General features: G+C 33.6%; 3 protein-coding genes across 5 annotated transcripts; 1 reads left to right on the top strand and 2 right to left on the bottom strand.

Moving 5' to 3' along the window:
* Positions 1-131: 131 nt before the first annotated feature.
* LOC111794899 (aminoacylase-1) lies at positions 132-3,904 on the bottom strand. The gene is made up of 5 exons (XM_023677088.1): positions 3,254-3,904; positions 2,902-3,164; positions 1,781-1,918; positions 1,161-1,400; positions 132-418 (listed from the first exon to the last, which is right to left on the bottom strand). The coding sequence occupies exons 1-5, from the start codon at positions 3,846-3,848 to the stop codon at positions 314-316; spliced, it is 1,341 nt and encodes a 446-aa protein (XP_023532856.1). The 5' UTR covers positions 3,849-3,904; the 3' UTR covers positions 132-313.
* Positions 3,905-17,950: 14,046 nt separating this feature from the next.
* LOC111795892 (3-hydroxy-3-methylglutaryl-coenzyme A reductase 1-like) lies at positions 17,951-20,381 on the top strand. The gene is made up of 3 exons (XM_023678519.1): positions 17,951-19,239; positions 19,334-19,680; positions 19,784-20,381. The coding sequence occupies exons 1-3, from the start codon at positions 18,045-18,047 to the stop codon at positions 20,027-20,029; spliced, it is 1,788 nt and encodes a 595-aa protein (XP_023534287.1). The 5' UTR covers positions 17,951-18,044; the 3' UTR covers positions 20,030-20,381.
* Positions 20,382-21,671: 1,290 nt separating this feature from the next.
* LOC111795893 (protein FAR1-RELATED SEQUENCE 9-like) lies at positions 21,672-25,081 on the bottom strand. Of its 3 annotated transcripts, none has more exons than XR_002815265.1 (3): positions 25,016-25,081; positions 23,666-24,753; positions 21,672-22,531 (listed from the first exon to the last, which is right to left on the bottom strand). XR_002815265.1 is itself a non-coding variant. In XM_023678521.1 (2 exons), the coding sequence occupies exons 1-2, from the start codon at positions 23,815-23,817 to the stop codon at positions 22,306-22,308; spliced, it is 378 nt and encodes a 125-aa protein (XP_023534289.1). In that variant the 5' UTR covers positions 23,818-25,070; the 3' UTR covers positions 21,672-22,305. The 3 variants fall into 3 exon arrangements, 1 of the variants encoding a protein (XP_023534289.1); XR_002815264.1 differs by having other exon boundaries at positions 21,672-21,788; positions 21,879-22,531; positions 23,666-25,070; XM_023678521.1 differs by having other exon boundaries at positions 23,666-25,070.
* Between the last annotated feature and the right edge of the window lie 1,413 nt (positions 25,082-26,494).

Raw genomic sequence — 26,494 nt, 5'->3', positions numbered from 1 at the left:
CGACCCAACCGAACCCATGAACATGGCTAGATATTCAGTTTTTAATGACCACCACCCCATCAGAATCCAATTCTTAAAGAACTTCTTTTCCACCTAATGAAATTATAAAAAAAAAAAAAAAATCAAAGATCTTAACAAAAGTTACCGTTCATAATTGAAGTAAAGCACAAATTCTGATTCTTGAAACTACATGAATGGACCTTATTTATGGAACAGAAATGGATCCCTTTCCTTACAGATCGACACACAGCAAATCCGAACAATGTCGATGATGAATGCTCGATGGATTGACAGACACTGTTTTGCTGCTTTCTTATAACTCATCTTTGAAGTTGTCGCGACCGACGTAAGAAGCATAAGACTTGATTATTGACTCGTACACCTCGATGCCTTTCAAATACTCAGCTTGGTTCAGAAACTGAAACAGATGAACATATTGTTTAGATGACAATGCAGTTGATGTCAGCTAGAAGAACAGCCATCTTGGTACAGAATGGAGGTGGACTAACAGAGAGAGCGGTTTAGGTGGAGATCGTAATGTAGCATGTAAAGCAATTATGATTGCTTCTCGAGTTCTTAACTACTCATTATCAGTTTAATACTAGGCCAATTATAACAACTCAAGCTCACCGCTATCTGTCCTCAAGCTTTCGATTTTAGACTTCCCCTCAAGGTTTTAAAACGAGAGAGAGGTTTCTGTACTCTTATAAGGAATGTTTCGTTTCCCTCTCCAATCAATGTGGGACCTCACAATCTACTCCTTTTGGGAGCCCAACGTCCTCGTTGGCACACCGCCCGGTGTCTGGCTCTAATACTATTTGTAACAACCGAATCCCACCACTAACAAATATTGTCCTTTTTGGGTTTTCCCTTCTGGACTTCCCTTCAAGGTTTTAAAATGTGTCTATTAGAGAGAGGTTTCCACACCCTTAAAAGGAATGTTTCGTTTCCCTCTCCAACCGACGTGGGATCTCACACAAATGTTCAAAATGAATATGGTCTCGAGATTTCGAGTTTTCGACCTCGGTTGAAGGGTTAGCCGATGCAAACTATGGACAAATTTTGTGCTATATCTAACATAAACAGAAGAACACAGGAATGTAGCACTAAATCAGACAGCCAGATTCACCCATCTTTGAGAAATAGATAAGAATTCTCACCTCATTATGGTCATGAAGAAGACTAGGAGTGTTTGCCATTGGAGAGAAGCCGATCGCAGGGAGACCTTGATTTCGAAAGTACCGGGCATCGGTTGAAGCGGGAAAGATTTCTGGGTTTCCAAGTTTCCCATTAGCATTTCTCACAGCTTCTTCAAGAAGATTCCACCACGGGTTTGAACTGTCGATAGCGGTGAGAGCTGGTTTCCCGAACTTGTCGTAAATAGACTCCTTTTGCTTAAACTGAAACAATCAAGCACCGGGAAAGATACGAGAGGAAGAACTTACATCATAAAAGAGATCGAATTCTGGAATTCAACAATCCGTAAAGTCTTTATGAGTTATTATATCAGTATCCGGGCTCGAAACTGTAAGCATGGGCACTTTAGTTCGAGTAACATGACTGTATATGCCATCTATTAGACATTTATCACTACGACACTCGTTCGACACGTTCTACTCTGGTTTCAACTTGTAGCATATTTCATCATTTCAATCATAGACAAACTAATTTAGATATACTCGAGAGCATTTGTTCATCTCGTTATTTATGTCTTGAATCTTTTAGAAAATCACACGTTGCGAATGTATCCCATGCTTCTAAAGACTCAAAAGATTGATACCTCAAATGTCATGTTACGAGAAACTGGTGCCCATTCCTCTGCAATTCGTCTCTCGAGAGACTCTGGATCTGCAGTCGGTGGGAGGCGAACGTCGAAACCAGCCTCGGCTTCCGATGGTTGCAGATTCATAACAAAGCCCTGGTAGATAACAGAGTAGCCATCAAGTTATATTAGCAACAGAGCTAATCATCTTCATTGTACTATATGACACAGAATTTCAACAAAAAGAGTAGTTTTCATCAAGAATTCAACTCACACGTTCTTGATTGATATCATAACCCAATTTTCTGCTATCTCAACTGTTTAAACCATAGTTTTTGAAGTTCCATATGGAAATCAAACAAATACCCACTTCATATCTTTCTTTCGTGTGTTCCCGGGAGGAATTCGATCTCGGGATACCACCTAAATAACAGCGGCTAGAGGATCAAATAGGTCACGAAGAAAGAGTCTGAGGTCGGGTCGGACGACATACATCTTGGTTGGTTTCACCAAGAGTGAAAAGGTAAAGACACTATAATAGCCCAAGTCCACCGCTAGCAGATAGTCCTCTTTGGACTTTCCCTTCAAGGTTTTTAAAACGTATATGCTAGGGAGAGGTTTCCACACCCTTATAACGAATGCTTCGTTCTCCGCCTCAACCGATGTGGGATCTCATATTCCATCCCCCTTCGAGGCCAGCGTCCTCGCTGACTCTCATTCCCTTCTCCAATCAAAGTGGGACCCCTTAATCCACCCCCCTTTGGGGCCTAGCATCCTTGCTGGCACACCGCCTCGTGTTCACCCCCTTCGGGGTTTAGCCGCCTCACTGGCACATCACCTAGTGTTTGGCTTTGATACCATTTGTAACAGTCCAAGCCCACCGCTAGTAGATATTGTCATCTTTGAGCTTTCCCTTTCGAGCTTCCCCTCAAAGTTTTTAAACCGCGTTTGCTAAGTAGAGGTTTCCACACCCTTATAAAGAATGTTTCGTTCTCCTCTCCAACCGACGTGGGATCTCACAGACACCCTTTCTAATTTCATTTCACTATAGAAAGTATACCAGTTTGGATCAATTGATCAAAGGAATTACACCTAACTTCAAGCATTCAAGAACAAACAAGTTTCAAAGATAAACTCACAGTAGGAGATGGAGTCCCAGCTTTTAAGGACACCATGTTGACAGAGACCACCTCTCCTTCAGCCTTCAAACCAGCCTTCAACAAATCAAACTGAGAAGCTCTGAACCTTCTCACACTCTCAATACTTTTGAACAGATTCTCCAACGCAGCATTATCATAAAGCTTAGCTCCATGGCCAGGCGCTCCCACTGCCTTGATCACCAACCACCAAGGGCTTCTCTCCCCATAAAACGCCCTATAATTCTCACCCGGAGAAGGCAATCCTAATGATTTATGAACTCCATTAGTCTAAACATTTGAAGAACAAGGATAAATTCAATAAAAAAATCAGCAAAAGTGGTTCACTCAGTACCTTCATCAAGAACAATGGCGACGTTCAACTTCTTGAACTCATCAGATTCAGCGAACTTCTCAGCACCACCATGGCCACCAATTTCTTCATCTGGAACAAAAGATAAGTAAACAGACCGCACAGGCTCAAACCCAGAAGCCTTCAAACGCCGAATAGCCTCGAGGTATTGCATCCCCACGCACTTCATATCCTGAGACCCTCTGGCATAGATATTTCCATGGGAATCGATATGAGCTCCAAGAGGAGGGTGCGTCCATTTGTGATGCTCGAATGGAACAACATCGGTATGCGAATTGAGAAGGATCGAAGGAAGATTAGGGTTCGAACCAGGCCATTTGAGGAGGACGAGAGGCTTGCCCACGACGAATTCGACGGTGTGGTATTCAAGGGAGAGCGATTTGGCTTGAGAAATGATGAAATCGGCTGCTTCATAGTATTGGGGATTGGGCTGAACGGTGTTGATCTGAAGGTATCGTTGGAATCTTGATACGATTGAAGAGGAAGATAATGGATCTTCTTCGGCTGCAGAAATTGAGAGAAACAAGAAAAGGGTTGTAATGGAGAGGAGAAGATGATTAAGAGATTTGAAATTCATGGTTCAATCGGCACTTGGCTCAGTACCCACAACTCACAACTCATAAATTTCAGGAGGAATTCATTAAATTTGATGATGAAATTGGAGATCAAAAGCCCATTTGAAGTGAAACAGAAAATTTGGGCTACACAAAAAAAACAAGAACTCAGAGCAGAGCAAGTAGGAGCCCACAAAAGAAGCCGCATCAAAAAAATGCTCCCAATCCACCAATCCACCCCCTTTCCGGCCCGGACACACCCCCTCATGTCCACCCCCTTCATGGTTCAACCTTCTCGCTGCCACATCGCTCTCTTCTCCAATAGATGTGGGACCCCTCTAATCCACCCTGTATAAGGCCCAACGTCCTTACTGATACACTGCCTTGTGTCTACCCCCCTTCAGGGCTCAACCTCCTCGCTAACACATCGCTCTCTTCTCCAATAGATGTGGGACCCCTCTATTCCACCCCTTTTAGACCCAACGTCCTTGCTGACACACCGCCTCATGTCCATCCCCCTTAAGGGTTCAACCACCTCGCACATCGTTCGATGTCTACCTCTGATACCATTTGTAACGACTCAAGTCCACCGTTGGTAGATATTATCCTATATTTGGGTTTTTCCTTTCAGGCGTCCCCTCAAAATTTTTAAAACACGTTTGCTATAGAGAGGTTTCCACACCCTTATAAAAAATGTTTCGTCCTCCTCTTCAACTAATGTTGGATTTCACATTAATAGCTATAATGATATCAATTTTTTAAATAGCTCGATATCAGGATTGGGTAGAAGCCCACGATATCAATTTTTTAAATAGTTCTATATCAATTTTTTAAATAGTTCTTCTTGAACCGGGGTCAGAGACTTGAGCATACGTCGCTTGCCCGTAGGCGATGCGAGAACGAATAGGCTTAACTCACTTGTTGGTGAGGAGTGAGTGTCGCACAATCGCAAATCCGCTGCCATCAAAGTACAATTGTGACAAAAAAAATTAGGATTTTATTACATAAAAATTCGAATTTATATCTAATAAATAAAAATTCAAAGTCTTAGGAATAACAAAAATAAAAAACATTTATTTATTTATTCTCTAGTCGGGGTTTTAGCCTTAACGAATAAGATTTGCATCAAAACACAGTCGTAAAAAATAAAAATAATAAATAAAATAAAGAGAATCTACAATAAAATAAATAAATTTTATTATAATAGCACGTGATTTAAATATTTAAATCAACCATCTAAATATTTTAAAAAAAATAACTTATTAAACCTTTAATATTCGGACTTTATATTAAAATAAAATTATGTAGATTTTAAGTCGTATAAATATCTTAATTATTGTTAAATTAAGACCAAGTCATATAGACTCATTTTCATCTCGTGTTTTATTTATTTATTTATTTATTATCTATTTCCTTTCATAAAGGCAATAGAATAAAATGTAATTATTTAGTAATTATTTTGTTTTTTTAATCTATTTTTTTATTTTATAATTCTAGTTTCTTGGTTTTTATGAGGAAAAAAATCAACTAATTATTTATTACATAGCCAAATGCAATTGCTAACTACTTTTTGTATTTTTTTTTTGCTAATTTTTTATAAATAAAAAATAAAATTTTATAAATTTATTATGAGGAAAAAAAATGATAAATTGATATTTCAATTAATATTTTTAAAAAATTAAGAAAAAAAATAGAAACAAAAAATTTACATACAATTTTTAATTAATTTCTTTTATATTATTATTAATAATATGTGAGATAAAATAATAAATTTTCGAGTTTTAAATTAATTGAATTATACTAACCAAAATTCGGATATATCTAGATATATGATATAATTATATATCCATATAATTAGAGGGCAGATAAAGATAATCCAGAGATAAACAAACCCTTCCTTTTCTATTTTTTATACCATGTAATTATCCTTNTAAAAAGTATATATTAAAAAAAATAAAAAGTAGGTAAATTAATAATTGAATATAAAGTTTGAAAAGATGAATTATTAAATCAAATATTTAAATGAAAAAATTAAAAATATTGTTTAAATTTTTTTAAAAATACAAAATTTAAATGAAAAACGTTAAAAATGTTGACTTGGATTATTTGCATGGCAATTTTGTTATTTAATTTATTAAATCATGGGTCTAATTAACATTTTTGAAAAATCAAGGAAATTTTTAAATTTTAAAAAGTTTACGGTTATTAATAAAATAAAACTTAAAATAAAAATGTAATTAAAGTTTATTTATTTATTATTATTGGATCTAAATTAAAAAATTAATATTGACCATAAAAAATTGCAAAAATTAATGAGGAATTTGAAGGGATCCCGTCGCCGCCGGTGCACTGCATCCAAACGGAAGTGTTTGACCGGCGATTCAACGGTCGTTTGCTTTATTTTTATTTTATTTTATTTTATTTATTACTTGAAAAGAAAGTCGTTTGCTTTATTTTTTCTTAAAAAACAAATGGTTAATTGAATCCAGGGTTTTATTATTATATTTCAACCAAATGTTTGAATGTTTCAAATTTTGACTATTTCTATTATTATTATTTAAGCGGAATACTTAGCGGGTGCTTGTCTCTACTGCAGGTTTGTACAAAGTTAGTCAATGCTTACTCGGTAGGTATCGTCGTTGTCCCGAGTAAAAAGCTCGACTGCTTGCTCAAGATCATGAAAAAAGGGTTTTCTTTTTTGTTCTGTTTTAGCTAACAAAAATTTATATTTTTTTTACCGCTAAATTAATAAAAATATCCATAAATTTTGAATTTTCTCTCAAAAATACTCTTGAACTTAAATTTTTTTTATTAATTTTAATTTTATATTAAAAAAATACCTACAAATTTCAAAAGTAACACCGACCTTCTTACCTTTTATAAATATTTGGATGGAAACCATCTACCACATCTCGATTTTTTTTTTAATATTATTATTAGTATTTTTTTAATACTATAAAATTATTTTTGAATTTTCAAAAAGAAATTAAATGTATTTTAATTTTTTAATAAAAGTTCAAGGATATTAATGAAATTTTTGAAAAGCGAAACCTTTCTAATTATTTTTTAAACATTTTTTAAAAATAAATATTAATCGTTTTCATTTGAAACTAAAACTACTGGTATTTTTTTATATATTTTTTTTAAGTTTACATAATTAAAAAATATTTATTAATTTAGTTTTTTTTTTCTCTAAATTATTTGTTTAAGTCTCTAAATTTGTTATATTAAAATTTTTTCTCTCTAAAACTATTATTCTTATTCCTCTAAAATCCATCGCATTATTTCGTAAAAAAAATAAAAATTAGGTATAAATATATAATTTTTTAAGCATAAAAAAATAAAATGGTTACTCGAACCTAAAATTATTAATTTAAATTACATCATGAATAATTAGTTAAGATATATCTGTATTTAATAATGTCCTCGAGCTTTTAATCATCTATTAAAATAACCTTTAATTGTTACCCATAAATATTATAAAGATATATTAATTAGTTGTATATTTTGTCTTATTATTTTACTTTCTTATTAAGACAAATAGCTAATATTTGGGCCATCTTACAAATTATTCTTTCCTTTTAAATTTTAATTAACTTTAAAAATTCTCATAACCATTTTATTTTAAAATATTATTTTTGTTATAAAATAATAATAATAATAAGTTTATTTATTTTTGTTTTTAAAATTTTGATGAAAATTCAAATATTTTCTTAAAAAAAATGGGATTCTTTTTTCAGAAATGATGAGAAATTACTAAACTAGACATAAATTAATTTTCAGTTTTGTGTCTCTTTAAACGTTTAAAATGTCTAATAAATTTTTAAGTCCGAATTTTATTAGATACAAAATTAAAATTTTAAATATCTATTTAAGATATTTTTTAAAATTTAAATATCTATTAGACACTAAAATTTATGAATAAATCTCGTATTGTTCAACCGACATAAAATATGTAATTTTGGACCGCCCATATATTATTAAAAGAAAGCAAACAATAATTTAAATTAATAATATATATATATTACATTGAGGACCATCTCACCTTATGTTATTATATTCATTTTAAATGACTCTTAAAATAAGTTGATTATTTAGGTACGTTCAAATCATTTATTAATTGATATGGTTTAAAGCATTATTAATAAAACATAATTTAATTAGTCAAGATTGGTACCTTAGGACGTCTCATTTCCGTTAAACGCTAAAAAAAAAAAAATCAAAGAGAATCTAGAAATAGCTCGAGACGTCAACAATGTAGAACACACGAATGTGACCAAACAACAATCCAACGATGAATGACTGTAGCTATGAGACGCGAGGCTGTGCGGTCAGCATAAATTGATGATTGTCATGCGAGGGTCGGGTTGAATGAAAAAAATGAATTTGAAGAGAGAAGATGGTTTTTATGACACGTTTAATGAATTTTTTTTAAAAAAATTAATCTTAGTTGATCATTGATCCTGTCGAACCTCATTTTGTTGTCGTTAAAGCTCGAATTTTACTCTCGGTCTTATTTTTTTGAGCTCAACGACCCGATCAATTTCAAAATAATAGAAAATAATTATTTTTATTTTTATTTTTATTGGAAAGATAAAAAGAAAAAGACAAACCACGTGAGGGGATGAGTAATTTAATTAATTATGATTAACCAAATCTTGAAGAAATCATATTAATTAAATGATATAATAATTATGGATTAATGATTTTAATTAAGATTACTTTATTAATTTTTAATATTTTATATTTTTTAATTTTTAATATTTTATATTTGTTAGAGGTAAGTGGGTTGATGGTCATACGTTAAGGGCCAAAGCGGACAATATCTGCTAATAGTGGCCTCAAAAGAGAGTGAATTGTTGGAGTAGGGAACTAGGGTTGATGGGGATACGTAACGGGCCGAAACAGACAAAATTTCTTAGCAGTGAACTTGAATTGTTATAAATGGTAACAGAGTCAGACACGCAACGGTGTGTCATCAAAGACGCTAGCCCCTGGGAGGATGGACTGCGTAAAAACGTCTCCTTAACATACGCGTTTTAAAATCGTGAGGTTAACGATGATACGTAACGAAATTAAATTTGACTATAATTAGTTTGACTAATTAGCAATTAACACAATATTTAAACCAATGTCTTCTTTTTAAGTGATGCATTAGTTTGAAATCTATCAAATTTTAAATATTAAAATTTGATTGATTTATGGCAACCTTACATTAATTTCAAAATATACTATACAATTATATATACATATATTTATTTAATTTTATAATTTTTTTATTTATTATTTAGCAATATATATATTTATTTAACTGCATTTAAAAAATAATCCACTCCGGACCCAATTCAACCCACGAACACCTCAAATATATATAAAAAATTATACGTAACAACTTAAGGTCAAGTCCACCCCTTGCAGATATTATCTGTTTTGACCCGTTACATATCGTCGTCAGCCTCATTATTTTAAACCGCGTCTATTATGAAGAGGTTTTCATATCCTGATAAAGAATGTTTCGTTCTCTCTCCAACCGATGTAAGATCTCACATATTGATTTATAAAACGCACAATAATACAAATTTAAATCTGAATTGATTTTGAACCGTACGCATTATACATACGTCTTCCGTGTCCCGATGTTCGGATTTTTACCCACACATTTTTTAAACTAAAAAAAAGACTTACAAACGTGCATTATTTGTTAAGAAAAAAATCGTTGACTAAAATATTGTTCGATTAGTCATGATATCAATAGGAATCTCGTATCAATTAATGTGTACACAAATGATTCTCTAGAATTTAGGTATATATATATATATATATATATATATATATATATATATATATATATATATATATATATATATATATATATAACATACCCACTTGATTAATTCTTTAAAACCAAATTGAAATATGAAAATTTGAATATTATGAACAAGTTATTATAAATTAATGATTAATTACGAGATCTTTCTTAAACCTCCATTAATGGCGCCCGTGATCCTTGATATAATAGCTAAGAAATGATAGTTATCACCGATACGAATAAGGTGTACCTTTCTTTTCAGCGGCTCAATCCTAAGAACTCCAAGGTTATAGGTATTTAGCTTGAAATATGGACAGTATTCAAAGTAACGTGGTCATAATTTAGGGATGCAAGAGAATGTCGGGACCATCCGGTATCAAATCGAGATTCTAAATCTTTGTTCGGATCCTGGGCAAGAGACGCCACAAACAAATATATTGTTGGTCTCTTATGACGTTAAATTGCAAAGAAATTTATGATCATGTTTTCTGATTTACTTTTATAACATGATCCCGAGACCTTTAAATATCTCGGGTGTACACTAATGAACGGAAGAATCAAATTACTTTTTTTTTTTTGGAGTGAAAAACCCTTAAAGGAAGCCAATCCCGAAGGGTGGTAAGAGTGAATCTATTGACCAGAGTTTCACCGAGTTTGTGCTTAAACTAATAAAAATAGAAGCCGAGGTCTAACACAAACATGACAATCAAAAGAATGAGCCAAAACCGAACGAGTAAGGTCATATCTTCTCCCTAACAAAATGATGATAATTCATTGGATTACGAGAATATGATTTATCTCACAGCAGATCTGGTGGTCGACAATCATTCAAACTTGGTAAAGGTTGTCGCAGTACCTGTAGTAGGACGGAAGACTGATTGCGATGCTCGCGGACCAATTTACAATGTCTCCGTCGCTGACGTTCGTCAAACAGACCACGTTGATTAGCCAGGGTTTTCTTCGGTTAATCATACCTTGACCCCGATGCCTTCAGAGTATTTTTATTTATAGGCGCCTCGAGATGTACGGGAAACTCGTTGTTCATATCCGGTAAAGACTCGAGATTAAAATTAAATGTTTATTGCTCGTTTAAACAACGTAAAGTAACCTCGAATTATTGTTAGGTCCACACGCTCTATCATTCGTATAGTAACCTCGAATTATTTATAAAAAAAAAATAAACAAAAGAAAGGAAAAAACAAAGTTTTTTATTAAATCAAAATTTAAATTACTTTAATTAATGTCCCATTTGTAACACATGTTCATATTAATTAGTTAGATTCATTGGATTATATATATATTTTTCATTTTCAAAATTTGTTCAATTATTTATTTATTTATTTTCAATTTCCCATACGTAGGTATGAATACGACCGATTTGATTAATACGACACATATTGTTTATTGTCGTTCACTTTCTTATGATGTTATGTGTGAGATCTCACATCGGCTCGAGAGGGAAACGAAATATTTCTTGTAAGGGTGTGGAAACCTCTTCCTAGTAGACGCGTTTTAAAACCGTGAGGCTGACGATGATACGTAACGGGTCAAAACGGATAATATTTACTAGCGGTGGGTTTGAGCTGTTACAAATAGTATCATAGCAAACACCAGGAGGTGTGCTAACGAGAACGCTGGCCCCCAAGGAGGTGGATTGTGAGATTCCACATTGGTTGGAGGGGGAACGAAATATTTCTTATAAGGGTGCGGAAATCTCTCCCTAGTAGAGTAGACGCGTTTTAAAACTGTGAGGCTAATAACGATACATAACGGGTCAAAGCGGACAATATCTACTAGCGGTGGGTTTGAGCTGTTACAAATAGTATCATAGCAAACACCGGGCGGTGTGCTAGCGAGAACACTGGTCTCTAGGTGGTGGGTTGTGAGATCTTACCTCGGTTGGAGTGGGGAATGAAATATTCCTTATAAGAGTGTGGAAATCTATCCCTACTAAACAGGTTTTAAAACCATGAGCGATACATAACGGGTCAAAGCGGATAATATCTGTTAGCGGTGGGTTTGGGTTGTTACAAATGATATTAGAGCCAATCACTGTGCAGGATGCATGCAAGGGAATTGCGGCCCCGAGGGGTGTGGATTGTGAGATCCCACATCGATTGAAGAAGAAAACGAAGCATTCCTTATAAGTGTGTGAAAATCGCTCCCTAATAGACACGTTTTAAAACCGTGAGATTAACAGCAATACGTAACGGGCCAAAGCAAACAATATCTGCTAGTAATATTGTCATTATTGTAAGCTATTTACAAACACAAATAATTTATTAGCAATATCTCATAATCAAATATAATATAAGATTTTGTAGGTGGTATTATTGGAATTTTAGTTCATACATCTTAGTCTAAATAACATAGGAGTTTCTCAAAAGTCATAAATTATTTTTAAATAGTTACACGAACACGAGTTCAATCAATTGATTACTACGTTACATCTTTTATAAATATTTCGTTTTAATCAATTTTTTTTTATTGACAATAATTAAAATATATTGGTATTCAGTACGAGTTATTTTATATTTATTGTATTATTTTTATTTTATGATTCGTCAATTTAAAAAGATACGTGTGATAAATGCGGTATATTATTTATTTATTTATTTATTGATTTTCTATTTATTAGTTTCTATTTATTGTCAATTTTCTAGAATAAGTGTTTTTAAATATATAAAATATAATATATGATTGTACTAAATAAATATTGTAGAAATAAAATAATAATAATATAACTCAAATAAAATAATAAATATTGGTTGGGTAGGAGAACAATTTCTAAGGGGGTAAAAACCTTCCATTCCACAGACGCGTTTGAAAGCCTTGAGGAAAAGTCTAAAGAGAACAATATCTGCTAGCGGCGGATCTGAATCGTTATAAATAGTATCAGAACTAGACACTGAAGGTGGTGGATTTGGTGGGGTCCCACATCTCTTAAAGAAAGGAACGAGTGTCAGCTAGGACACTAGATTCTTAATATTAATATAATTATTTAAAATAATTTAAACATTAAAAATTATTTCATAGTTTTTTAAATTCTTTTATACCAAAATTTTACCAATTGCTTGGTAAAATATATATATATATTTTTTGGCCATTTAAATCAATTATAATATTTTATACCAAATAAAATAAAAATATTTTAATATATATAAAAATATTGTATTTTGTTATTATTATTAATAATATTATGTAGCATTTTCTTTATATACAATAATTTAGAATAAATATGATGTGCCACGTCATTCTTAAAAAAAATCATTAAAGGAGGCTAAGTAAGATAGTGGGAGAGAATAATAGATTGTATAATAATATATGTCGTGTGTGTGTAGTACACGCGAAAGCGCTAAATTTGACGCGCGTGGTCTTGGAAGCTGCCGCCTGGGAAATGACCGTTAGAGTGAATTTGTTTTTAATTTCGAAATTATTCTGTTTCGACCGTGCGATTTGATCTTCATCGAATCTGAACCGTTGTCTTTTTTTAAAGAGAATATTATTTCTTGTTATTTAAAATAATTACTATCCTCGGTATCTTGTAAATTATTGAATTAAAAAAAATATAATAATTTTATTTATCCGATATTGTGTGACACGAATAATTGAACTGCAATTAGATTCGAGAACATAACTGCGAGATCCCACATCGGTTGGAGAAGCAAAATAAAACATTTTGGAAACTTATGCCTCATAGACACATTTTAAAATCGTGAAGCTGACGACGACACGCCAAAACGAACAATATCAGCTAGAAGTGAGCTTGGACTGTTACAAATGGTATCAAAGTCAGGCACGGAGCATTGTGCTAAAGAGGACGTTGAGTATGAAACATTTCCCTAATAGACTCGTGACGAAGATATGTAACGGGCCAAAACAAACAAGGGGTATTACAATGGGAAGCAAAACGATGTAGAAATAATTAGACACGGCACAATATTCAATGGGTACTGAGAGATCGTTACAAAGACGATGTTAACTAATATTTATAATAATATTTACAATAAAAATAATCAACACGAGCAACTATTATATTTTTAATTAAAAGGTCAAAGTTTCGATGTTCGGTTTAGAAAAAAAAATATTATTTATTAATTTAAGAGTGTTTTTTTAGTTTTCATGATGAAAATGAGGCCATTTTTTTTATTCACTTTGCTTAAAAATTTATATTCCTAAAAAAATATAAATATTAAAAAAAAATCTCAGAACAAATCGAAATATTCCCAATAATTGAAGTCAAATAATTAGAAATTTCGTTAGTTTCCGTGTCATTAATTCTTAAATTCCCCAAAAAAGAAGTCAATGCATGGATAATTCGAATTTTTATATTGAAAATTAAAAATATTTATTTATTAAACCATTTATTAATTAAATATTAAATCATGCTCGACCTGAACGTTTTAAGTATATAACGTCGATTAAGAAGAGTTTAAATCTTCCACATCAATCAATCTAAACCCGAGCTTACCAATGATTAGACGAATTTGAGACTATAACGTGTCGGTCGGTTGGGTTAGAACATTTTTTAGATCCAACCTACACGTTCGAGCTGTAAAATTTTCAACCCAAACATTTAATTAAAATTTGCAATTCAATTTCAATATATATTTCGAAAAATTACTTTCCAGTTAAAAATTATTTTTAAGAGTAGTTGGATAACAAATAATAAAAAATAGTAACGGAATCAAATATACAAAAATTAAAAAAAATTAAAAAATGTGTTTAATATTGTTTATTCAATAATTTTTAAAAACTAAATTAAAAACTATTTTTAAAAGAAATACTTGGAGTAGGTAAGGAAATAAAAAAAAAATTAAAAAAAAAAAGTGATATAAGCAACCAAATGATTTTTTTTTTATTTATTTAAAACGTTTATTTCCCTTAAAAATAAGTTATCAATTTTTTTTATTAATTTTATTTTTCAAAGTGATTAAATTAAGATATATTACAAGTAAACTCTTAAATTTAAATATTTTACCAAATCCCTTAATTGCTTAATATGTTTTTTTTTAAAATAAAAAATAAAAACTAATATAAAAAAAAATATATATATAATTAGACGACAACCTGGTTCTACCTACTTTTATTGCGTGGTCCTTTTTATTATTCTATTAAGGTTATCTATAATAAAATCACGACTAATAAATATATTAATTTTTTAGCGTATATTCTAATAATCGGACTTCTACGACTTCTTCAAGTGTTACTGTTGTATGCATGTCGGTAAAAATGTATAAAAGAGTTACGTAATTAACTCGATAGTTCGAGAAAAATTACAGAGGTTTTTTTTTTTTCTTTTTTTCTTCATAAATAGCTATAAAACTAAATAATTTACGTGGCTCGATTAGTATATGTATCGTTTGGGAATATGGGTATCCGATTCTTATGGATTAACCAGAAGGGTATAAGTTGTAACTCTTTCGTGGGGTGTTGAAGGGTTTCATCCTTTTGTTCTGGGCGGGAATAGTCTCTCGTCATATTGCAGTAGGTACACTGGGCGTATTGGCGGTCGCCCCAACCTCTATACAAAGGATTACGTACGGGAAATATCGAAACCGTCCTTTTAAGTAGTAACAGTGCTGTCTTTTTTGCTGTTTTTGTTGTTCCTGGAACTATATGGTATGGTTCAACAACTACCCCGAGTGAATTATTCGGGTCCAATTTACAATTACCTACGAAATTCACTACAAAGGAGGAGTTGGTCCTCGCACCACTGTTCGTAGGATATGTTGGTTACGACATCCCATCAGCCGTACAACATTGCCAGAAGAGCAGGTCGAAGCCGAGAGAGAGGAATTAGGGTTTATTTTCCTGTTCCCTTTTTCTTTTATGTTTAATAGTTTTCAACCAAATTTAAATAATTTAAAGTCAATTTAATTTAATAAATTTAATAATATCAAAATAAAATATATCATCTTATAAATAACTTGTCAAAGTCGATATTTGTTACCGTGTCGCTCGTAGAAATAACATTTAATAATATTTAATAGAAATAATAAATATAAAATTTGAGGCATAAGATTATTGTATTTAAATAATATAAGCTAAAACTAAAATAAATTAATCCTACACATTTTTTTTATTTAATTAAAAAATAAGTTCAATTAATTTGAAGCAAAAGTATTTGATTTTTTCTACTCCAAATAAATTATAATATTTTTGTGTTTGGTAAGAGTGATTCGTATGCTTTTTAAAGCAACGTTTCATTCCGCTCTCTAATCGACGTGGGATCTCACAATCCACCTTCCTTGGAAGCTCAGCGTCCTCGCTAGCACACCTCTCGATGTCCTACTCTGATACCATTTGTAACAGCTAAATCCCACCGCTAGTAGACATTGTCCTCTTTGGACTTTCCCTCTCGAGCTTCCCCTCAATGTTTCATTCCCTTCTCCAACCGGTATGAGATCTCACATACCCTGAATCATAAAAGTCATGTATCCAAGTTTGTGTGCAACCAGCTAGTTTGATGTCAAGCCAACGTTGGAACATATAGGTCAGCCATAAAAGACTCTTTGCTACTGAAGCTTCGTTGACGACCCTTTGAGCCCATCATAGTGACCCATCATAAACACGAGCGGAGTGATCCCGTGCCTAAACCAACTAAGATACGTATATGGGTTAGCCATAATCGACACATACATATTCATAAATACGAGTGGAGCGACCCCGTGACTAAACCAACTAAGATACATACGTGGATCAAATATAATAAAATCTTCACGGCTCGAGATCAGATATAATAACCATAATTTATGATTATTTGTTTTTTTCCTCTCAATATTTATCACTTTGACAATAATTCATTATAAAAATTCCTTCGTATTTATCTCCTCACTCACCTACTACCGTATTTATAAATTTTTTTGTATTATATAATTACTTAATTTAAATTCAAATTTTAAATATATTTATTTATTTTTATATAATCATTAAAGTCAGTTTAATATATTTAAAATTTGAGCTGGCTCGATAAACATCTGAAACCGTCTAATCATAACATAACTAATTATTCAATTAATATCTTAATTATGATTAATAAATAGTTGTAAAGAAACTAATTTTTTATAATAATAGGGTTTAATTAACTTTAATTTGAAGATTTAAATATAATTTTGGTAAGCTTTTATCCCTTTTACATTTTAGTACTTCAACTTTTAGAATTTCTTATTTTGGACCTCTATTTTCTCGATATTAAATTTTTGTACTTTTTTTTTAAACTATCGAGTCCTTTTAGGGTGTGGAATCCTCTCCGTAACAGGCGTATTTTTAAATTGTGAGCTGATAACGAGTCAAAGTGGATAATCTCTGTTAACGATGGACTTGAACTATTAAAAATAGACACCAAGGGGTATGTCAGCGAGTTCTCTGAGCCTCTAGGGGGTGGATTCTGAGATCCCACGTCGAGACAAGAACGAAACATTCCTTATAAAAGTATGAAAATCTCTCCCTAATAAACGTGTTTTAAAAATACGTAACGAGCCAAAGTGAACAATAAATAAAAAGTCTCTTTTCTCGGGCGTGATCTCTTCTATTGATAAGAAACGACAATATTTGTAGTAAATAATCTAGTCGTTCACATTGTAAATTTTGCTTTACCAACTACGTTATAATGATGTTGACGTGACCGACAATAAATGAGGATAGTATCTATACTGATAGTACGTACCAAATTCTCTTAATTAAGTTAATCTATTGTATAGTTCACACCGTAAATTTTGCTTTATTAACTCCATCGTGCTTAAATTATGTTGACTTGACTGACAATAAATGACAATAAAATTTGAATATTACCGGTCAAAAATTATAATTAGCTTCTCAAGATTAACTAATTTATTTTTTTAATATAGCCAAAAGACGGGTCTATATGTATATGTTAAAAATATATTTATATTAAATGGGACGGGACAGAGATCTGGTGACCGACTATATTTATCCAATAACTAAATATTTTTTTAAACAAATTAGTGTCACCATTTTAAAAGTAAAATAAATTAATAGAAACTATTTTTTAAAGACCAAAATAAAAACTAAATTCCATTAAAAAATAGGAAGTAATTAAATACTGTAATTAAATATATTTTTTTTTTTATTCAATGAATAAAAATAAGAAATTATATATTATTATTATTATATTATCTATAATTACATGATTGCCCTCAACTTGCAACCCACAAAGGAGAATAATGAACCCCTCCGCTCGGTCCGGTTCGTGCTGAGCTGGCTAGGTTGGGTGGGCCCCACGAAGGAGGAAAAAGCCCTATAAATTCTCCCAAATCCTCGCTTCACCCTTCAAATTTTTTCTAAAATCTAAACTGTCTCCTCAATTTGGAAGGAGGAAACGGAGAATAAAAAAGAAGAGAGAACTCCGGCGTCGGCGTTTTCCATTTCAGCTTTCTCTTCCCCAACCATGGACGCCCACCGTCGCCGGTCTTCTCCACCTGCCAAGAACTTCTCCGCCGACCAACAATCGGTCAAATCCATGGCAAAAAATCCTCTCAAGGTTAAGATGATGGAACAACGTGATCATGATGCAGTTAAGGCGTCTGATGTTTTGCCTCTTCCTATTTACCTTACCAATGCCGCTTTCTTTACTCTGTTTTTCTCTGTCGTTTATTTTCTTCTGACGCGGTGGCGTGAGAAGATTCGTTCATCGACTCCTCTCCATGTCGTTACGCTTTCCGAAATGGTTGCTATCTCTGCGTTCGTCGCTTCTTTTATTTACCTTCTCGGATTCTTCGGCATCGACTTTGTTCAGTCGATTTTCCGTCCTTCGCATGATGTGTGGACGTCCGAAGACGATGAGGTGGTTCTGGTTAGGGAGGATACTCGGAAGGTTCCATGTGGCGCTGGAATCGATTGCGCGATGCCGATTTTGGCATCTCCTGTGCCCTCGGTGCCGAAGGTGGTTGATCCGGTGCCTGTTAGCTTTGATTTGACGGAGGAGGATGAGGAGATTGTTAAATCCGTTGTGGCTGGGACCACGCCGTCGTATTCGCTCGAATCAAAGCTAGGCGATTGTGCTCGAGCAGCGGCAATTCGCCGCGAGGCCTTGCAGAGAATAACTGGAAAGTCGCTATCGGGACTTCCGTTGGAAGGATTCGATTACGCTTCGATTTTGGGGCAGTGCTGTGAGATGCCGGTTGGATACGTTCAGATTCCAGTGGGAATCGCCGGGCCGTTGTTGTTGGACGGTAAGGAGTATTCTGTACCGATGGCGACCACCGAGGGTTGCTTGGTTGCCAGTACGAATAGAGGCTGTAAAGCGATTATGATGTCCGGTGGGGCTAACAGTGTGTTGTTGAGAGATGCAATGACGAGAGCACCGGTTATGAGGTTCGCTACAGCTAAAAGAGCAGCGGAATTGAAATTCTATGTGGAGGAACCAGCGAATTTCGATACCTTGGCCTCGGTTTTCAACAAGTCTAGCCGATTTGGAAGGCTACAGAGTATCAAATGCGCCATTGCTGGTAAGAATCTCTACATGAGATTCTCTTGCAGCACTGGTGATGCTATGGGGATGAACATGGTGTCCAAAGGAGTACAGAACGTTTTGGATTTCCTCCAGACCGATTTCCCTGACATGGACGTAATTGGCATATCTGGTAAGAGAACAAAATCCTTCTGCAACCCCCAACTTATCCAATTTGCTTACTTATCTCACACCTATGGGAAAATTCTGTATGTTCATAAAACCAGGTAACTATTGTTCGGACAAGAAGCCCGCTGCTGTGAACTGGATCGAAGGGCGTGGTAAATCGGTGGTTTGTGAGGTTACAATCACAGGCGATGTAGTGAAGAAGGTCCTCAAGACCGATGTGCAAGCCTTAGTTGAGCTTAACATGCTCAAGAACCTTACAGGTTCAGCCATGGCTGGAGCTCTTGGGGGCTTCAACGCCCACGCCAGTAACATCGTGTCAGCCATCTTCATCGCAACAGGGCAAGATCCAGCACAGAACGTGGAGAGTTCTCACTGTATTACTATGATGGAAGCTGTCAACAACGGCCAGGATCTTCACGTGTCTGTAACCATGCCTTCCATCGAGGTCAATTACTTCAGACTCTGTAGCATTAGAAACATTGACAAACCATTGTTGAAATCTCTGTGGGGTCTCACGTTGCTTTTATTCAATTCATTCCTAAATGCAGGTGGGCACAGTTGGAGGAGGAACCCAGCTTGCTTCTCAATCTGCATGTTTGAATCTACTTGGAGTTAAAGGAGCCAGCAGAGAAGCTCCAGGCTCCAACGCGAGGCTGCTTGCCACCATTGTAGCTGGTTCAGTTCTTGCAGGAGAGCTGTCTCTAATGTCTGCAATTTCAGCAGGACATCTTGTGAGGAGCCATATGAAGTACAATAGATCCAGTAGAGATGTCACTCGCGCTTCTTCCTCTTAAGAAGAGAATCAAAAAGAACCCATCAAAGGTAAACTCTCTGTGTTCCCACAAAAACTCGTGGAATTTGCAGAAAGCAGCAAAAGCAGAATCAATGGATGGAGAAAGAACACACATACAAATTGGGAATGACTACAAAACACAGTCAATCGCCATAGAATAAAAAGGTTAAAAACCCCCTTCAACTCTTAGCTTTTTTTTTTTTCTTTTTACTTCAAAAATATATATAGCTTTGTTTGTTCTTCTTCTTCTTCTTCTTCTTCTTCTTCTTTTAGTTCAATTCAAAGTTCAAACCCCCCATGTAACTGAAATTATGTAATTGTGTGATGTGATGACGAATCTCTTTTTTAGTTCACTATGTGCCAAGATTTTTCTGCTCTCTGTCTGTGTGTTGTTGTCGTTTGTGGATGAATGTATGAATTTGTGAGTGAGTAATAGGTTTTGTTTTATGATTTTATTCCAAAAACTTTAATTGAAAGCGTCATTAGTTGTAAATGCTTCTTCTTTGACTTAAAGAATTGAAAAGGGTTTGTGATTCTTACAGCGAAAGTGCGGTGTATTTGAATAAAAAATTTGACAACAAAATTTGGTGCTCTTTACAGCGGATGTGTGGTGTCCTATTTGCATAGGAAATTAACGACAAAATTAAGGTATTATAATATGTATGGGCGCACNTCAAGATCGGATATATGTTTCCTTTGCATTTCTTCTCAATTTGATTTTTATTTATTGGAAATTTCTACATTCTTTTATATATTTTCTAAAGAATATATTCTTTTCAAAGATTTTTTTTGGTTAATTTTTATTTAATAATATTTCATTAATGAAAATATAATGTAATATTCCTTAGAATTTCTAAACATTCAAAATTTTCCACATTTTTTCAAAAAAATATTTATTAAGTTTGATACATATAGATATGTTATATTTATATATAAAAGTTGAGGTCGGACAAAGAATATAATTTCTCCACTTCCTCCCTCTTCTCTATTTAAATGGGGATTCTTTGTAGGGCCTCGAGATCTTGTGGGTTAAATGAAAATCTCTACTTGACTCTCGATAGAAAAAGAATGATAAAGACTCGATGTCAGATTAAGTCTATGAACATGTATCGAATGTGCATATATGTTGGTATACCAATGAATGTGCATATATGTTGGTATACCAATGAATGAGCATATATGTTGGTATACCAATGAGATACACTGTTAAAAGAGAAATGATGTAATATTGGTGTATCAATGTCATACTTCAAACAAATTTTGACAACAAGTAATAAACTATCTATCCACCCTACAACAGAATACTAAAATTTGTAACCGTTAAGAAACTTAGTTGCGATCAATATTGGGAATATTTGATATGTGATTTAGACATGATTAGTCATGAGGTTCCAAGAGAAGAACGGAGCATTCCTAATAAGGGTGTGGAAACCTCTCCCGTAGATGCGTTTAAAACCGTGAGACTGACGACAATACATAACGGGCCAAAACGACGATACATAATGGGCCGAAACGGATAATATTTACTAGTGGTGAGCTTAAGCGGTTACATATGGTACCAGAGCCATGCAATCGAGAAAAATAGAGCTTTTTTTCATTGGACCTAACTAATATTAAATGATATTCCTACAAAATTGAAGAACTTTTAACAATACATTGTATTTACTTCACAAGAATCACCCAAAGAAGTTGTCGAGTCATCAGGATGTCAATAGCGTCCAAAGGCAGGCTTTAATGCCAGATGTTCATGATGCTTCATCCTAGATCCAACCACCTCTTTGTCACACTCGAATAGGTTAAGGTATAGCATTTTTTTCTACACAACAACATTTAGAATTTAGAGCACTTACATGACAGTAGACACCCTGACCGTTCCTTTCGATGCCACCGGTCACTTGTTCTGTTGATTCGTCATTCTTATTCTTTGGAAAGACGAGCCATTAAATAAGATGAACACGGTGGATGAATGGTATCAACTCAAGAGATGATGACAATCATAATTAGTGAGCTCTAAGTCAGTTGGAGGGAGAAATAAAACAATGCTTAAGGGTATGGAAACCTCTACCTAACAGATGTGTTTTAGAACTTTGAAGGAAACTCCAAAGAGAACAATATCTGTTGGCAGTAAGCTTGGGCTGTTACAAATAATATCAGAGTCGAACACCAGGTGGTGTTCCAACGACAACATTGACCTCCAAGGTAATGGATTGTGTGATCCTACATCTATTGGAGAGGGAAACGAAACATTCTTTGTAAGGATGTGAAAACCACCTCTCTCTAGTAGACGTGTTTAAAAATCGTGAGGCTGACGGCGATATGTAACGGGCCAAAACGGATAATATCGGTTAGCGGTGGGTTTGTGCTCCTCCCATTTTGGACCATCACTGATAGATTCAACTTCTGCTCTTCCACGTCTCTAAGAACAGGTAGGAGATTTGCTCTATACACTTCACAACGTTGATCAATTTTTTCCAAGATCATGAATTTTCTTCTCCTTCTATTCCTGGGAAAAGAACCAACAGAAACAGAGAACAAATAAGAAAGCACGTTATGTCCTGAAAACTTCATTATCTTCTCAAATGTTACATCCACAAAATTGATGATAGGTTATTTCAAGCCTTTTCTCTTTTCAATCTCACTAGAAAAGTAGATATGAAAACTGCAGAGACGAACAGTTGGCTCGTATTTGGACAATTCATCGAATTTAATTCACCCAACAAGTCGACCACATGACCGCTACCAACCTGAATCTAATTAACTGAAGCCTTGACAAATCTATCGACTCGCTTCGATATCAAGCACGAGCATTATCTATTTGACAATTCATCATATACAGCACAACAGATGCATCAAAGAACAGTCAAGTTCAGAAATAATTAAGTTAAAAACCGGCATACCTATCTGAAAGTGTATAGACAATGAAAGCCATCCAACCAAAGTACAGGTATAGGACAAGAAAAACTCAGTAAGTTCTATGTGGCCCAAGCCCCTAAGCGTTATTATTGACATTAGCTAATGAATCTTCCAACTCTCCGTGTTCAATTGATTCAAAAGTAAAGCCTACCACTCAATCTAAAACAACATTGGTTGGTTGGGGAGGAGAACGAAACATCCTTTATAAGAGTGTGGAAATCTTTCCCTAGTAGACGCGTTTTAAAGCCTTGAGGGGAAGCCCAAAAAGGAAAGCCAAAAAAATGACAATATCTGCTAGCGGTGGGCTTGGGCCGTTACAAATGGTATCAGAGCCAGACACTGGGTGATATGCCAGCGAGGAGGCTCTTCCCCGAAAGGGGGTAGACACGAGGCAGTGTGCCAGTAAGGACGCTGGGCCCTGAAGGGGGTGGATTGTGATATCCCGCATTGGTGGGGGAGGAGAACGAAACACCTTATAAGAGTGTGGAAACCTTTCCCTAGCAGACGCGTTTTAAAGCCTTGAGGGGGAAGCCCGAAAGGAAAAGTCCAGAGAGGACAATATCTACTGGCCGTTACAAAAATTTAGTGTTTTACCCTAATGCTTTAGATGTCTTTCAAGCACAATGCACAATTTCTGGACTCCACTCACGGGAAGAGGAGGAGGATCATCAATAAATAATGATATATTTCAGTGATTTTAAGACTGCAAATTAAAGAGACTAACCACTGATCCATAGGTTGCTGCCTGATCCTCTTCTGTTGCAACCATTGATCAACAACTCCATTGGCCATGATATCACCATTCGAAGCTCTAGGGCCACGATTCTTCACAGCAGCAACCTTTCTGGAGGCCTCTTTTAAGGCATCCATATCCATAGCCACGTTATGAATATGAATTGACTTTACTCCTTCCTCAACACATTTGATGTGAGATCCCACAACGGTTGGAGAGGATAACGAAACATTCCTTATAAGGGTGTGGAAACCTCTCCCTAACAGAGGACGGTGATATATAACGGGCTTAAACGGTTAATATCTGCTAGCGGTAAGGTTGAACTGTTACACTTGATTGCTTCTTGAGGAAGATTATTGTACCTAACAGTCAAAGAATCTCTAGATTCAATAGGAAATTCAGAATTATGGTCATCTATTGCATCTCCATTTCTGTCATTTCTAGTCCACCGATTCAATACATATTGAGAAGGAAAACTGATAATATATGTCTGCAAATTATTCCCAGATATTCAAACAATTGATAGCTGCAATTAGCTTTCAACTCAACTAACCGCATGTGCTTTATGATCATCCCCAAATTTCGATACTTGGCACGGTTCCTGTATCATCAATTTTGGTTGCAGGATTGGCAAGAGTTTCTACCAATTCCTCCTGGAACTTTCTGAATATCCTCCTTGAATATGGATCTGCAGCCTGTTGTCTTCAAAACTAGCATAGAGTTAGTTGGATCATAATCAGCTTTTAATTCTTTTCCATACCAATTTTCCATGGCCCTTTTCATACTGTCTAACCAACATCTGTAACGTGGTGGATGCAGTAACATATCCATCAAAAAAACAAATTCAAACCTACTCTCCAAAGAAAGTGTCTCTCACATAAACAGGTACCCCCACTGTTGTCCAGCACAATACATTAACTGAAGCCATTCATTGTCCATAATGTAATGTTTATTCAGAAGAGCTTCCCAACAAGACTCAAATTCTTCAAATGTCGCAGCCTCATTAACTCATTTTTCTAAATTCAGCTTCAAAAGTAGAATGAGATTGAATCGCGATCCTTCGAGAGATATAATCGCGGCTATACAGAAATGGACGAACCTCAATTTTCTCGAATATACCGATAACACAAAGATATAAAAAACTATCTCGTTTATTTGTACAAGTAATTGAGAGACCTAAACTTTCCATATTCGAGAAGAAAGTAAAATTCGCAAAATCATAAGCTAAAAACATCGGAGAGGAAACTGAAACTACTTGAGGCAATTGAGAAGAAAGAAGAACAGTTCAAATCGTTAATTCATTAAGATTGAAACACGATCGCTCAGACGGGAGGAGAGTACCAGTGACAGGGACGGTGCCGGTGGATGATTCCCCTTCGCCGGCACTTTCTAGGGCTCCGATCACTGCCACTGTTTATTAAATTTTATTTTCATGTCAGATTATTTTCTTTTTGAGATGGGCCTAAACACTCACGTGCCAGGCCCAATACTACTAAACCAACGTGGCATATATATATATATATATGAAATTTAAATATATATTTTTTGTGCGATTGAAATTTAAATTTTTTAGAAATTAATTTGAACAATATATTATGAAAATATTATTTAATTTATTAGGGTGTTGTACTTTTTTTTTTAAGTATATTAGAAAGTTTAATTAAAAATTATAGAGAAAAAAATTTCACCAATAATTCACTCTAAAAAAATTATTATAGGGACTGACTCGATCCACAAGAACATATCGGAAGAATAAAAATTAAAATAAGTGACAGAGACGTATAATATTATATATATATTTTTTAATGAAATATATAATATTTTATTTTATTATTATAAATATATTAATAATAATATAATTATGTTTACTTTTAGACATTTATTTATTTTTATTAAATTGACTTTACTCTTAAACATTAAAAACATTTATAATTGTGGTATATTAATAGAAGTATATATTATAGAGAATAACTTTGGTATTTTTTAAATAAAAAGTCAAACATTAAATATCAAATTGACTTTTATTTTTTTTTTTTCAAAATTAAGGTTATAAAATTTATTACATATGAATTTCCTTATTTTATTATTTATTATTTATCAATATTTACAAAACTAAATTAAATTTTAATTTTTTTTCTTCTAAGTTTTATTTTTATTTTTATTAATATATAAAACAATTTACTTCAAATATATGCTTTGTAGATCAGCTTTGGTATTTATTATATATTATCTAATTTTATGAACTTTATAATATTCCATTTTTTTTCGAATTAATATTTTATGTTATGCTCAAAATTTTATCTTTACAATATTCTTTTTTACTATTAATTCGTATAACATTTTTTTAATCTTTTCCTTTTTTATATTCTCTTAACGAGGTCGTTAAATCTCATATAGAAGAATAACGTGTCAATTTCAGTTGAATATTTCATCTATAATTTATAATTATAAAAAGTTGACAATTTTGTCTTATGGATAAATATCAAATCTTAGTATTATAATAATGTACAGTCATTTATGTTAATAAGATCATGTTTTTGTCGTTACCTCAATTATTACGAGTGTTCATATGATCCGAGAATCCAAACAACTTGGACTACCTAATCTAAGCCATAGAGGCTGGGTCGAGTTAGATTCTTTTCAGTTTGGATTTAGTTGAATTTTTTTAAAAAAAAATTGGTCGGGTTGTGGGTTACATTTTTTTGGAACCAACTCAAAAATAAGGTTGCAACCCAATCCTACTTTTAAGATTATTAAGAAAATTAAGAATATTTGACGTTTGTAACTGATATTACTTATAGTTATAACTTGTAAACATTT

This window comes from Cucurbita pepo, chromosome LG05 (assembly GCF_002806865.2).
Source record: "Cucurbita pepo subsp. pepo cultivar mu-cu-16 chromosome LG05, ASM280686v2, whole genome shotgun sequence".
Lineage (NCBI taxonomy): Eukaryota > Viridiplantae > Streptophyta > Magnoliopsida > Cucurbitales > Cucurbitaceae > Cucurbita > Cucurbita pepo.
This window is presented reverse-complemented; position numbering and strand designations above follow the sequence as displayed.